At 35.0% G+C, this 15,360-nt stretch overlaps 1 protein-coding gene across 1 annotated transcript in view; it reads left to right on the plus strand.

Moving 5' to 3' along the window:
* Positions 1-10,551: 10,551 nt before the first annotated feature.
* The window catches only part of WDR17 (WD repeat domain 17), a gene marked incomplete at both ends in the record, with an annotated part of 41,748 nt that continues 36,939 nt past the window's right edge, over positions 10,552-15,360 (plus strand). Inside the window, one exon of the mRNA XM_080344228.1 lies at positions 10,552-10,662. Coding sequence (XP_080200354.1) covers positions 10,552-10,662 — 111 coding nt within the window. The remainder of the gene's footprint in view (positions 10,663-15,360) is intronic.

The raw sequence follows: 15,360 nt of genomic DNA on the forward strand, positions 1-15,360 counted from the left end.
TATCTCTGTACAAACGTGCTTGTGTGGAAACATAAAATTGAGTGAACGCGGCGGCAGCAGCAGCAGCAGCAGCAGCAGCTTTTAAAAGAAGCAATTTGCGTGGAAAACGCTTTTTCTCCTTAGGGAGGCAGAGCTTTGGGCTTGTTTATGCTTCTTATGTTTTTCCCAGCTGGGACAAGTGTGGAAGGATGGAGCAAAAGCGAGCTTAGAGAATTTTAAAAAATGTTCAAGTACAAAAGCAAACTACAGGCTCAGCAAACAAAGCTTATGAAAACAAATCTAAGACAGCAGATGGCACAAATGAAGAACTAAGTATTTAAAGTTCTTTTTGTTAAATAAATTCCCCTGATATCTTCAGAGATGTCGCTTTACATAGAAATGGTCACACGACAAATTGAGAAACTATTTTAGAAGGCTCGAATCATGGCAGGCGTTGAATCAAAGTCTGAGAGAGATTATTAATTACTTGGAATGCTGTAGTAAATATAATCCTGGATTTTAAAATCAATGAAGACCATAGTGTTTTTAATAATTGGCTTAACCACTGTGTGACATAGAACATAAATACTTGGAAACTTCCATTTCAAACCCCTGGTTGTTTCAAGAATATTTTTATCTTTCTGAGGGCCATGCACTCAGTCTTCAAAAATGTTCTGAGCTAGGTAGTCCGTTGTGTCTCTTCCTAACTAATTCTAGAGTTTAAGTCTCTTTTATATTAGGAGTGTAGAGCTTTCTGGTTTTATGCCTCATTTAAAAATCTTTTAATTACATTATGCAGTTTCCTGCTATTTAGAAAAGCATTTAGGGGGAAAAATACAGATAAATAAACACATATAGTAAACAATCAGATGTTCTTCAAACTTGAGCAAAGTATTATTTTACTTAAGTTATTCATGGTAAGACATATTTCCCATTGTTTTAAATTAAGTTCAAGTTGCTAACCTTTTCACTTCCTATTTTTTTTGTAGTCCTAAACCAGGGGAAATTCACTTAGATTGTGACATTTGCAAGTAAATCCTTTCCTGATTAAGGGGATAACTGTATAGGTTACTGATATATTTTACAGTTTCTGTTAAAGAACAAGTGCCTTGCTCAAATCAGTCAAACTAACTTTGTGGTGTTGTTATTTGTGTTTTGCATATCAGAACTGTTCAAAAGCTTCAGTTAAGACTGTAGTAATCTTTGGCTAATTGTTGTAACCCATATGGGACATGGTGATCTAAAGAACTTGCATATGGAGTATGTGTGGAGTAATACAGATAATGCATACATTTTAAAATATCTTAGAAGTATTGTTTTACTTGCTGATTTTTTTTTTTAACTTATTCCCCTTGATGAGATATCTGCTGCCTTCTTCCATCTCTCTGTTTCAACAGAAGTGTCATTCTGTGAATTCTGTTATGCCAAATCTTGGATTCATGTGGTAGCTCTGGCTATTTAAAGGACCTGTAACACATGATAAATTTGTAATCTGGTCATCTGCTATGAGGAAAATTTCCACATAGCAAGAACAACATAAGAAAGTCTTCCGTGAGTTTGACTAATGGTCTGTTTAAGTCAGTGGGCCAGTATTTTATTTCTCACAGTGGTAATAAGAGAAGATAACTTAGGGAAGGCTGTACTTTCTCCTCTGCAGTCTGTGAGTCAGAGTTGATGTGGACAATAAGAGTTAGTTCAGCAAATCCTGGTGAAGATACCATGTAATTCACTAGTTTGTTATGTAAGGCAAAAGATACACAGCACAAGAAGTAAATATCAATTTAACATTTGAATTATAGCAACTGGCTATGAGAACTGAGAATTTGCCTGTAGGGTATGGGCAACTCAGTGACAGAGTGTTCTTCAGGCTAGCAATTTTTTATGGTAGCAGCTGAGCTGTATTCTGGGCACTGGGGAAGGATGGAAGCTTTGTGCAGTATTTTTTTCTCCATTTAAGTTATATAATAAATGTACCTTGGCTGAAGCCACTGGGGCCATTTTTTCATCACCCTGTACTAGCACAGGTTGGAGAATTTGGTTTTACAGCTATGTGTGATATTCACTAGATTAGCAGTAAAGGCTTGTACACTTTTGCTGACTTTTTAAAATGTTATTTAACACTATCCTATACTAGCTCTCAAGGCAGTCTTGTCATGAAGTGTGGGAACTTGTCTCTTCCAGTTCTTTCTGTCATGTGTTGGTATTTTCATTTGTGGTAATGACCTACACTGTACTGTTGTCCCTGCTAAGGCTCCTCCTTAGATTTTTTTCATTTAGGCTACTTTTTTCAGTTTTATGTGGAAAGCTGTGTGTAAGCAGACAAGCTGATAATAATTTGCATCTAAAATCTTCATCAGTGAAGAATCTATTTGGTGTCCAGTGTCTAATTTCTATTTGATGATGGGGGATCCCCAGCTCACAGAAGTAGTTGTTTGAGTCAAAAAGTATTAATGTCATTTTTTTCTTGAGCTCTATATTTGGTGAAGTTAATAATGCCTTTTCCCTACCTCTTTTTTTTGTTTTTTTGGTTGATGCTTCTGCTGACTAGAAATTTGGTTCAGGCACAGGAGCCTTCATCTACTTTCCAGTCTATGTGGCCAATTTGAAATCAGCTACTTAGCCTGTATGGTATATTGATTTAAATACCACTTCTATATCTCTAGTAATTACTAGCTCCTTCCATCATTTTTTAAAACACTGTGTTCAGAATGTTTAAATCCATTTCTCTTGAAAACACTAACCGAAAGTAGTGCATGAGTTTCTGGTATAATGGTGTTAAGCTTCTTTGTGTGTTGAAAATAGCTTTTCTAACACACTGTACATCTCCTCATGGCCACATCCCATTCATGTCTCATACTTTTCCCATGGTTTATCGCACCCAGTGTTTGATTTTGTAAGGATTTTTTCCTCTTTCTCTTTTTCTTGTACTAGAGTTGTGTAGTTTTTACTCAATTTCATAGTCTCTTGAAACCAAACATCTTTACTTGCAGGTTTATCTCGTCCCTTCAGTGTATATGTTTTGAGTTCCTCTATTTTGTTTCTGTCTTAGACATAACTGTTTGTATTTACTTGCCACATTAGACAACCTACTTCTGCTTCTTACTCCGTAACCCCTTTCTTAATGAGTTGTAAATTGCCTAGTTTATTGATAGTCTGGACCCTAATCTCTTTGGTTTTGACTTTCTGTATTCTCTTTTGCAGTCTGGTTAAAGAATCATTTGGAGTTTTCATGCTAGAGTTTATTTCCACCACTCCACCCCCTCATCCCTATGGGCAAATCAAGGTCTAAGAGCACTAATAATGCTACTATTTTAATTATCTTAACTTCCTTTTCAAGTTATTACCAATTTTCTGAAAATACTTGTAGTGGGAGACTGATAATGATGCAATGAAAGATGATATGTTAGATCCCATAGACCAATTTCATACTGAAGTTTAAATGCCAAGAAAGAAAAATTAAGACTTCCAAGTGTGAGGTTAGTGTTGAGAAGAGCTCTGTAGTCATTTGTTAACAACCTCCAGAACATTTGTTATACTTAACATGCACATAGTGGTATCCCATTCACATTTCTGGAGAATGGAGTACAATCTTTATGAAGTTAAAGAGGTTTCTTTTTTTGAAGGTGATTGTGGTGTATGTTTTTTCGGTTTCTTTTTGCTTTTGTGGTTATTGGAAAACAAGTGGCCTCTGAAGTGTTTGAACAGAACTGAATAGAACTGTAAAAATCCTTAGAGCAGAAAATCGCCATGTTTTAGAATGTTATCTGGGAGAGAAACTTTTCAAGAGTTAATCTGTTTTTACAATAATGACTTTGGCTATTTAGCCTCTCTTAGCTCACCAAATCCATTCACAAATACATACAGATGATGAACAGCACAGAGACATGACCAAAATCTGAGGGATTTTAACTATTACATTGAGCTTCACACGTGGAGAGAGTGATTTCTTCTGGCGTTGTTTGGTTTTTTTGGGTCTTTTTTTGTGTGCAGTTTTTGTTGTTGTTTATTTGTCTTTTTTGCCTACTGTAGAGAAATACTTAGACATCTGTCTGTATCATTTTTGTAAAAAGACAGGTTTGATGTATTCTTGCCATGTATCAGTAGTATTAAGCATGGTTCAAAATTAAGAATGATTTTCAATCAGTTGACTATATTTACATTTCATAGAAACTGGTAGTTTAGTAAACTTGTCTCCAGATGCACTGCACCCAATTCTATGACAAAATTCATTCTCTATCAATCCATATAGACATTATTTCATAACATATCCCATCATAACACTAAAAATTGTCTACCAAATTACTACATGCTAAAGATTAAGATGCTACAACTTTGTATTTTCTCTTGACACATTTTGAAGCCACAAAATTAATTATAGAAATTAATGTCTTAACAAAATTAATATCATGACAAAAAAAACCCACATAACAAAAAATCCCCAAGAACAAAATACTTTAAAAAGTCCTTAAGTCACAGGAGTATAAAAATTTATTACTTTCATAATTTATATGGCATTATGTACATTCATTACATCAATATCTATAGTAAAGAAATCAGTTTAAAAGCCTCAGGTTTTATTTTTTAATTAGTGCTTTAAGAACCTTTACTTTGAGAATGTATAGCATGTAATGATCCTAAATATCCTAAAAAAAAATCCTAAAATGCAATGTTTACAGTAAGGCTGTGCAATAAGCAATCATATGATAATGACAGAGCAAACTCATGTCTCAGTGATCTTATGTCATATGTCTGATAAGAATGAGATTTCCCCTACTCCTCCCAAACTAACAAACATAAGCAGGGCTCTAAATGGTTGTCTTTTTTATTTTCCCCCTCATTTTCGCTTTCCCAACAAGTTACATGGATTTATCAGGAGAAGATCACATACAGGGTAGCCAGACCACCTCACAGTGATTAGGATAAAGTGTTAGTAACAGATATGCAACATCATCATCACCAGATCTGCACTGAGATGAGACTTTAGGGCAACCTTCCCATAAGAGCACAAGGACACAAGTATAGCTACTTTTAAGACTGAGCTGTATCAGGAGAAGATTAGGCTCTAGCTGCCAACAATAGCAGTGGATTGAACTTGATCACATATCTTCCTAAGGATAATCCATAATCAGATCCTAAAAAATTAATTCAATGAAACTTTCATAGTCTTTTCTTTCTTTTTAAGAAAATAACTTTAACATCTCTTAAGAAAAAATAGAAATAAGTATGTTTCTATATATACAGTACCACTAACTATGGCTTAGCAAATGCTTCCATTCAAATTCTGTGAAGAATACATACAACATATCAGTTTGTTCATTCCAATGGCATATAGATCATTATAGATCATTATTTTCAGAGGTAATCTTTTATACTTTGTTTTCTAGGTAAACTACATATGTATGTTATATTTAGGAATATGTTTTAGTGTGTTGACATTGAGGCCACCATGCCCTTCAGCATATCTGTTCAGACTCTTTTAAGGTCATGTATTTGTAGAGAGAAAGGCAGTAGCTTACTTTCATAATAAAAAGATATCTGTGCTGAAGCATCCATAAGTAAGATCAAGTTTGAAGAAGTAACATCAACTTTCATATAGAATACTAATAGAAGATAAACATTGATTTTGTTGTTGTGTTTTGGTTTTGTGGGGTTTTCTGAGGTTTGGGTTTTTTGTTTGGTTGGTTTTGTTGTTTGTTTTTTTATGTTTGATTTGTTTTTTAGTTCTTGACCTTTGTAGCACTGAACTCTAACCACACGTTGTAATGTTTCAATCCTAAAGCATCATGATATACAACATGACCTCTATTTTATCCTTATGATCAACATGACTCATTCTGTCGTGCTCTGTGTTCGTCTTATTGCGGACAGGTTAAAGCCCTAGTCCTAATGGAAAGCCTCCCTCAGATCCAGACTAAGGGATAAGGAATAAAAACTGCACATTTATATGAAGAGGAAAGAACAGAGTCCATGGTCCTGTATTGTCCAGCTGCCTTCATGGAGTTGTAGAATTTGGCATTCTCCCAAGCATGCTGGCTCATTTATATCCCTGAGACACAACCTCAGCATGACAGCAAGACTTCATGAGGGCTGTGGACAGCCTGGACAATACACTTGAATATGTGCTAATCTGATTTGGGGATGCAAGAGGTGTTAGGCATTGTGAAATGACCAAGAACAGCATTAAATCTAAAATGCTATTTTTGTATGCTTTTAGTTGGTTTAGTTTTTGTATCACTTGCCTTTTAAAATGCACATGGCGATGTAAAAAAGCTTTTTGACTTATCTTGAGGGTCTCTTCCAGCCAAAATGATTCTATGGTGCTGTAACTTGTAATGTACATTGATAATGCTATTCTTGACATATTTTTTATTTACATCTTTGTTGTTACATATGCATAACAACTTGAGTTTCTAAAATGTAGTTATTTTACCAGAATTGTTTCCTTTAGGAGTTAAGTCCTGACCCTGAAAAGTAAAAAAAAAAAAAAAAATTCTATCACTTGCTGAAATGAGAGCACCTACTTCCAAAGGGAGGATTTTGAAATGTCTGCAGCATAGGCTTGATCATAGAATCATAGAATATCTTGAGTTGGAAGGGACACATAAGGATCATTGAGTCCAACTTTGTGCTCCTTGCAGGACTACCTAAAACTAAACCATGACTAAGAGCATTATCCAGATGCTCCTCGAACTGTGACAGGCTTGGTGCTGTGACCAGTTCTCGGGGGAGCCTGTTCCAGTGACCAGCCACCCTCTTGGTGAAGAACTTTTTCCTAATGTCCAGTCTGAACTTCCTCTGACACAACTTCATACCATTTCCTTGTGTCAACTCAATAGTTAATTGTTTTTGCATGAGATGAACAGAATATGTTTTATCTTTTTGTTTCCTCTAGAATATTGCTGATACATTTATTGGACAATCTGTTGAAAGACTGTGTACACCTTAAAGATGTCTCTCTTGGTCTGATCTATTGAAATTCATTACTAACATTCAATGCTTGAACAAAAATTCAGTTTTTTGACTCTGATACCATATTTCATTTTGTTATCCCTAAAAGTGAGAACAAAGAATGCTTAAGTAGATGTACCAACTGGACTTTAGCTTAAGTACATACTAAGTTATTTATAAAATCTTTAATAAAATTAACCTTAATCACAAAAAAATAAAGGATGGAATACTTTGAGATTTTTCATATTTTTATTGTCATATTTAGGACATGGAGTTTCATTCATCCTCCACTAGTGTATTGTTATATCTATAGCATAATAGTTTTTCCAGCAGTTGGAGATTAATTATATAATAAGCAAACAAATATAATGAACCCATGGTGCGTTTGCAGCTACTAGTCTTTTTTTTATTTTCCAGGTATAGTTTAGCTTAAAGCTTTTTCATTTACAGGTAATTGTGACAGATCATTTTTAGTAGTATAACTTCCTGTCCACTATCCTGTGAAGATATTGATTACATCTGTACCTTTGAGCTGAAGATACCACAAGTTTATTGAAAACATTAAACAGTATCCATATTGATTTAACCTGTGCTTTCCTGATGATCGTGAAACTAAATGTGAATCTTGTTGTTAGCCTCTCTTGAAAGACTCATCATTCTAACACGTTGGTATTGAGACTAGAAAATTCAGTTTACATATGTTGTAGAACAGCTATAGTTGTGAAACAGAAACAAATTTTTTACCATTGAACTACATGTAATACTTTGCTCAAGATTCTGAGTGATGCTATCTGCCCTTACAAAGAGACAGGAAAGCCTGAAGGCAAAGCCTTTTCTGAATTAATTAGTGTTAATTTATTCAAAATCATGATTTTTGATTTGTAATAAGGAGTAATAATGTGGATGTGGTTTGTTTAGCAAATTGTAATGTTTTTGTTCATAGGTGTGGTACATCAGTAACATTTTTATTATTTAGTCATAGACCATGGATATGGTCAGGCATTTCTTCAGCTGTATCAAGATGTCCCAAAGATGATTAAGGGAGTGGAGCATCTCCTGTATGAGGAAAGGCTGAGGGAGCTGGGTTTCTTTAGCTTGGAGGAGACTGAGGGGTAACCTCATTAATGTTTATGAATATGTAAAGGGTGAGTGTCAGGAGAATGAAGCCAGGCTTTTCTTGGTGACAACCAATGATAAGACAAGGGGCAATGGGTACAAACTGGAACATAGGAGGTTCCGCTTAAATAGAAGAAACTTCTTCATAGTGAGGGTGACAGAGCACTGGAACAGGCTACCCAGGGAGATTGTGGAGTCTCCTCCTCTGGAGACATTCAAAACCTGCCTGGACACATTCCTGTGTAGCCTCGTCTAGGTGTTCCTGCTCTGGCAGGAGGGTTGGACTAGATGATCTTTTGAGGTCCCTTCCAGTCCCTAACACTCTGTGATTCTGTGTGATGTCTGAATTAATCCTGTGTTTCCCATATATTTTATGAGACCATGCAATTCTATGTACTTCATTGTTTGTTTGAGCCAAACTCTCAGAGGGCAAACCACAAAAAAGAAATCTGCAAATCTGGGAATGCTACTTCCCATAAATATAGTGGCTGTCTTGACTTAATTTTGTGTGTGTGTGTGTGAGTGGTTTTTTGTTTGTTTTGGTTGCATTTTTTTGTTTGTTTTTGTCTGTGGTTTTATTTTGTGGTTTTTTTGTTTTGTTTTCGTTTGGTTGTGGTTTTTTACCCCCTTGGGCACCTGTTATGGTTTAACCCCAGACAGCAATTAAACAACATACAGCTGCTCGTTCACTTCCACGTGGAAGTGGGGAGAGAATCAGAAGAGTAAAAGTGAGAAAACTCCTGGGTTGAAATAAAAACAGTATAAAGCAGAAGCCACACACTCAAGCATAGCAAAACAAGGGATTCATTCACAACTTCCTGTTGGCAGGCAGGTACTCAGCCATTCCCCAGAAAGCTGGGCTTCATCATGCATAACGATGCTTTGAAAAGACAAACGTAATCACTCTGAAGGTCACTCCCTTCTTTCTTAACCAAGATTTATATGCTGAGTGTGACATCATATGGTATGGAATAGCTCTTTGCCCAGTTGAGGTCAGCTGTGCCCCCTCCCAGCTTCTTGTGCACCTGGCACAGCGTGAGAAGCTGAAAAGTTCTTGACTACTCAGCAACAACTAAAACACCAGTGTGTTATCAACATTCTTCTACTAAATCCCAAACACAGCACTACAGCAGCTACTAGGAAAAAAAAAACTCTGTCCCAGCTGAAGCCAGGACAGTGTCATAGTTTCTGAGTAAGAGGTTGGAAAGCAAAAGTATTGCTGCTTTTCTTTATTTCCCTGCTGCATATTTGAGAAAGTAGCTTGCTTTTACAGTAGCCTTAATGGAAACTATGTGTGCTGAAGTACAATTGGTAGTGACACTGAGTTGTTCTTTGGAAATGGTAATGTTGATCACTAACTCCAGTTTAATATCTGGTACTTCCAGCTGTTCTTTTCAAACTTTGCTTTGTTTATTTCTTGAATGAACAATTGACTTCACAGTCTAGCTTTTGCATTTCTTGTATTATATATTTTGGGAAACAGCTTGTTAATCCAGTACATTTCTGTGCTGGGTTAGGCTGAGGTTGTCAGAGTTCTAAATTTCTTAAGAAACTGGGGCTTTTTAGGTCTCCATAATCTCTGTTGAGGATTTGATAGTTGTGGCAACCATACAGTTGGAAAGAGTTGTATGATAATGTCTCCTAAATAGCACAGCTGATGAATTGTGCTGCTGCAGTACTGAATTGTGCTGTGAGCAATACAGTTTTCATTCCTCTTTTTACCTCTTGCTTTTATTGGTCTAATGCACTGTGAAATTTGATATGAATCTTGGGAGCATACCAAAAATGGATAATTAGCTGCAGAAGGAATAAATACAGTCAGATATGCAAAACTCTCCCAAGGGAGAGAAAAGAAGCAGATGCATTCTGATGAATTAGTGAAAATTGGGCTTTTGAAATTTCCCAGCCAGTGCTGGTGGCTGTAGTTGAGCCCTTCAGGCTCTGCTGGCTGTGAACAATGGAGATACAGATCTTTTTTTTCTTTTAAAAAAATCTTTAAACGTAAGATGTTTGGCACTGGCGATAATCGTGACCCCTCCTACTGTGCCAGTTGAAACCACTTCCTACATAACCAGAACATATCGCTCCCTGTGATTCTGAAGGTATTTTACATTTCAATACAAGCTTTCATGCACTGAACCGTATTTCTTACAGACAGTACCTTTGAAAAAGAGGAAGATAATTTTTTAGGAGACAAATAAGAATGACTCTAACAGCACCTCATTTTCAGAGCTCAGACTTACTGTAAAATCGTGCTTGAAGCACTAACCTGCTTTAATTTAAAACACTGGAATATATAATCTAGTAATTAATTGTTTTACTGTTGATTTCTGTTTAGCAGTTCAGAATCTAAAAAAAGTAACATTTAAATTGCTGCTGAAAGTATTTCAGATTATGTATTAATATAAAGCTTATTAATGTAGAATCTTATCACAGAGTTTGGATCTGGTCTTGGGGTAGTTTGTTGTAGTTTTGAGTAAATTTTAGCACTGGACTCATTGTACTTACATGTGTTCAGGTTCCGTGTTTTTTATTTCAACTGTGCCTTCTGTCATGGCTTGGATGACTTATATTTCTCACTGGTTTGATGAAGATGATTGGTATGAAGGACAACAACGAGTAAGAATTGTTTAAATTAGTACTGTCTCTTTTAATTCCTTTATATTTTACTTAAGATGCTGTTTACTATATTACTAGTACCAACAGTAATATTTCCATAGTGGTACTAAGAAGGTATTTTTAGTAGTTTTAATGAAATCTTGAATCATAGATAAGAACATCTAAAATGAGTTTTTTGAAAATTAATGTTGCTACCTGGATAAAAGATATTGAAAGTTGAGTAGTCACTTATTTGCATTTTTTAGGTTACATAATGTAATTAATGGTAGTTCTTTAATATGTAATGAGATAGAAATCCAGCATTTAATTTTATCGTAGTAAGAGGAATTAATATACTGTGCATGGAGTAAACTAAAATAACTATAAGCAGTAATTGAGTAAAAAAAATACATATTTGGGAGATATTAATTCACCTAGGGTCATTTCCAAGTTGTATCTTGGATACCTGTATATTTTTATTAACATTTTTCCATGGAGGAGTTGTTACTATAGCAACATTTGCAGGATATCTTGTGTGGTTGTGCGTTTTGTCGGTTTTTTGGTTGTTTTTCGTTTGGTTTTTTTTTTTAGTGTTTATTAACTGCATGCCTTGGGCAAGCTTGATCTGCTGCTGCTGCTTTCATAGATTTATAATGGGAAGTGTATTTAAGTCACGTTTCTTTCACTTTAACAAGCTCCTTGATGTAACCATATATTTATGTAATTTCTATTTCCCATTTTGATAGTATATTCACAGCTTTAGAATCAGAATGCAGGAGATGCTACTGAAACATAAGAGCCAGCAGCTGCTTTAATTATATTATTGTATATTGGCAATGCCAGTTATATCCTCGTAAGTGTTAAAAACCAGCAGATTTTAATACTTTCCCACTGTTCTCATGTTACGTGTCACTCATGACATGAATGTTTCAGAGGTGGAAATATTTTTCAATAGCTTCTCATCAGGAATTCAGTTGTGAGATGTGTCAAGAGGTAACTTCATCCAAAACCAAAAGTGTCATCTGTAATTTGTCAGCAGAAAAACAATCTTCAGGTGATTGTGATAGCACTGTGTTGGAAGATGAGAATGAAGTTCTTATGGAGAGTCTTGGATGCTTTGCACTGAAATTAGACTTGGTTGTATGTACTTCTTTGTATTACATTCAGTGCCTGAAAACTAGATGTCTGGTGACATATTACTAGCCAATACTCTATAAGTTATGGTTTTGTTACCACTGCTATATATGATGTCTCGGGTTGATTAGGTATGTAGTTCAATACTCTTGGTGATGTATTATTAAAAATACCAGCATTTATCTGGCCTCTGTTTCAAACTCTAGTATTTTGTAATGTTACACTGTTTGCCTTAGGTTTTTTAAGCAGGGTATCTATGTTGGATTAATATATTTGTTTTAATTTCAAATAAGTGTTTGTGCAATACAATATCAGTGTCTGTAAAATACAGTCTCAGGCTGTGATTTCAAATCTAAACTTTTTCCAAACTTCAGCCAGAGGACCACAACATTTTTAGGATTTCTTCCCTTGTGAAGCCAGAGATACTGTGATTAAATCAGTTCAAGTAGTATTTGGCTCTGGGTTTATTGTGGAGGTTTAAAATGTCTGTGAACTCTGGTTTAACTCTTGTTTGTTTAAAATGATCTTTCAAATAATAGTGTTCTGTTCCTAATCAGCATTTGGATAACTGAATGCACTGATTTTTGAACACTTGCTAGGTTATTGAAAGTTCGGAAATGTAATTTACAAATGTTGGCTACAAGAGTCTAGCTCCTGGTGGTTTTGAATAATCTTCCTGAAATTCAAAGCCTTGTCCAGGGCAGTCTCTTCTTGCCTCTGGTTAGTCATCTGATTCTCCAGGAGTCACAGATGGTCTGTGTGCCATGAATTGGATACAAAAGTGGAAAAAAGCCTTTCCAATTTTTGCAGAGAAGCATGCAAACTCTCTGTCTATACTGCTCAGTGGTAAGCTATCAACCAACTTGACATTTTAGCAAGTGGTAGGCTACCTAGGTTAAATCCTGCTGAGAAATAGGAAAGGCTTAACTTTTGGTTAGAGCAGCACTTACATAACTTACACAAACTTACATAATTATTCTACATCGTGACCATCATGATTAATGTCGTCGGTCTTTGCTCAGCTTTTGCTCAGAAGCAGTTTCTTGCAGGAGTGTTTGTACAGTCTGAGTAAGACTAGAGACCTGCATTATTAACTGCATTGATTTTCCACATCAAGAACTGAAAATTCTTTATAATTTTGTAGTATACTCCACATAAAGTAGGAGGAATTTTTGTTTAGAGGGTGTAGCTCAACTGGTATTGAGATATCTGGTTCTTAAGAAATTATAACTGACATATGACACTGCCATCTATTTCTTTGTTTCTATTTTTTTTCCCTATGAATATTAATAAAAATCTGTGACAACTGCCAAAGTTTTCATAGTGTTAGATTTCTTCTCATTATGTGATGTACTTACTTTTCCTTTTGAGAAGGTATTGGTTGTGCTTGATGATTATGAATTGATGAATACAAGCACATCTCTTGATAATTAAAGGGTGCTAAGTGATGGATTTTTAAGCTATTATTATTCAATAAATATTGTTGTTGTACAGTTGGGAAATACAACAAGCAATGAAATACACTGAATAGCTGAAGCAGAGAAAAAGGAGTTAGGTAAAAAATAAAATGGTGCCTGTTAAAGAGCTGCAGTTGCCAGGCTACTGACACTGCCGTTTGTGTGTGTGGTGCAACACAATGCTCAGTTTTTTCTCCCTGCATCCTTTAGTAACTGTATTATTCTGTGAACATCAAGGTTTAGTTCTTTCATCTGTCAAGTAAAGTGATTTCATTCTACAACCAGCGGAAGATTTTGCATTTTTGGGAGCAGCAAGGTATTGGAATGAACATGGGAATCCTTAAGTGGTTTACAAAAAATGATACCTATGCTAAGGTAGGGATTATTAAGTTATTGATATATAGCCATGTCTATGCATCTAGTCCATTCAGTTATTTTTAAATAATATTAAATTTAAGGCATACAGAATTTCAGTTTAATGGGTTTTTTGGGCGTTTGTTTGTTTGTTTGGGGTTTTTAATCTATTTAGCAACAAGGAAGGACTTCGAATGTTGCTGCTCATGCCAATTGGAAAGAAAAAAAAAAAAAAGTTTCTGTTGTCCTTCCTCTGCCTTTCGTCTCCTTGGAAACTGTGGGCATCCTTTGATAGCTTCTCCAATGTGGTGTATGTCTTTTACATGCACAGGTTTTTTTCAGTGTATACTTAAGAGTCCATTGTATAAAAATGCAATGTTTGAAATCATACATATATGTATTCATTCAGTTATACTGAACTGGATTTCTAGTTTTCTGCCATTTTACTCACACTATTCTGATGAATGCTGCTTTCTTCCTTGTAGTATAAGTACGTTCAACAGAAATCTATAAAGTCTGAAAAGATCGGCAGGAAACTGCTTTGATGCATGATGTTTAGAAGACAGTAACAGTCAGTAAGCCATAGAATTGTGATTTCTTCTTCTAGATACCATTGTACTGTATTTCAAAGCAAATGCTTCTTAATATTAACAAGTTTAAACCAGCAAATATTAGTAAATGAAGTGCAAATTCCTTTCTCTAATACAGCTCAGAATATTTTACATATGTATTTTTTACATATGCTTAAATAGAAAAATCTACATGAAGACTCAAAGCTTAATAATGCTTCTTAAGCATGAATTATTAACTCAGTGAAATAATGATGCATCACAAAGCAGCATTTTTCGTCCAATTGTTGATCTTATTTAGGAGACATTTTCATCTAAATATCAGACTTTAAGAAAAATATCACATTATCAAAACAATGATTGCTTTAAATTAAACTTGTGAATGATGCTTTTGTTGGTGGATATCTTCTAAAAACATATTAGTTACCTTTTGTCTTTAGTGTAAAAGTAGGCCAAAGAGAAGACAAATTTTACTAAACAGTAAAATAACATTAAATGGCAAAATCAGAAATTTGAAGTCTATTTTTTGTCACTTGGTAGTGATGATGATGATGATTCTTTAGATACAAAGATAAATTTCTTTCTGTGGGATTCATATCATTTGTGACATCAAATGGATGGCAGATGAACTGCAAGGTGGTGCAATTTATGGAACTGTTCCCTCTAGAACCTCTAATTTGCTTCAGAAGTCAGGAGAATTGTTGGCAGAGGCAGAAAGGAAGTCTAAAAGCCAAAGCACCTGTCTGCAGCAGAGCTCTCTCTTGCAACTTGTTTTTCTGTACATTTCTGTTCTGTTGTTGTACAGTCCAAAACATTCAGAGGGTAACCATGGGTGTTTCATCTTCTTTAGGCATTTAGACCTCACCCAGAATATTTAAGCACTATGACTACAATCAGTGTTACCTTTGAGATGATCGGTCCCAAACGTTCAATCTGATCCTGATTTTCTGCTAAAGCAGCATACAAAATAAGCTTTTTTTTTTTCTTTCACTCTTTCCAAAGTGAAAGAGGGAGACAATCTCATGTAGGTTGCTTCTTATATTTATTAATTAATATTTATCTTCTAAGCAGATACCTCCCAAACACATAAGAAAAGTGGAAGATAAAATTGATCATTTGACTTTATTTCATCCCTTGTATATATGCATTAAAACAAAATTTTGTTAATATTTGTATAATAAGATTTTTGTCAGTATTGACTGATA

Source organism: Nesoenas mayeri (genome assembly GCF_963082525.1).
Source record: "Nesoenas mayeri genome assembly, chromosome: 4".
NCBI lineage: Eukaryota > Metazoa > Chordata > Aves > Columbiformes > Columbidae > Nesoenas > Nesoenas mayeri.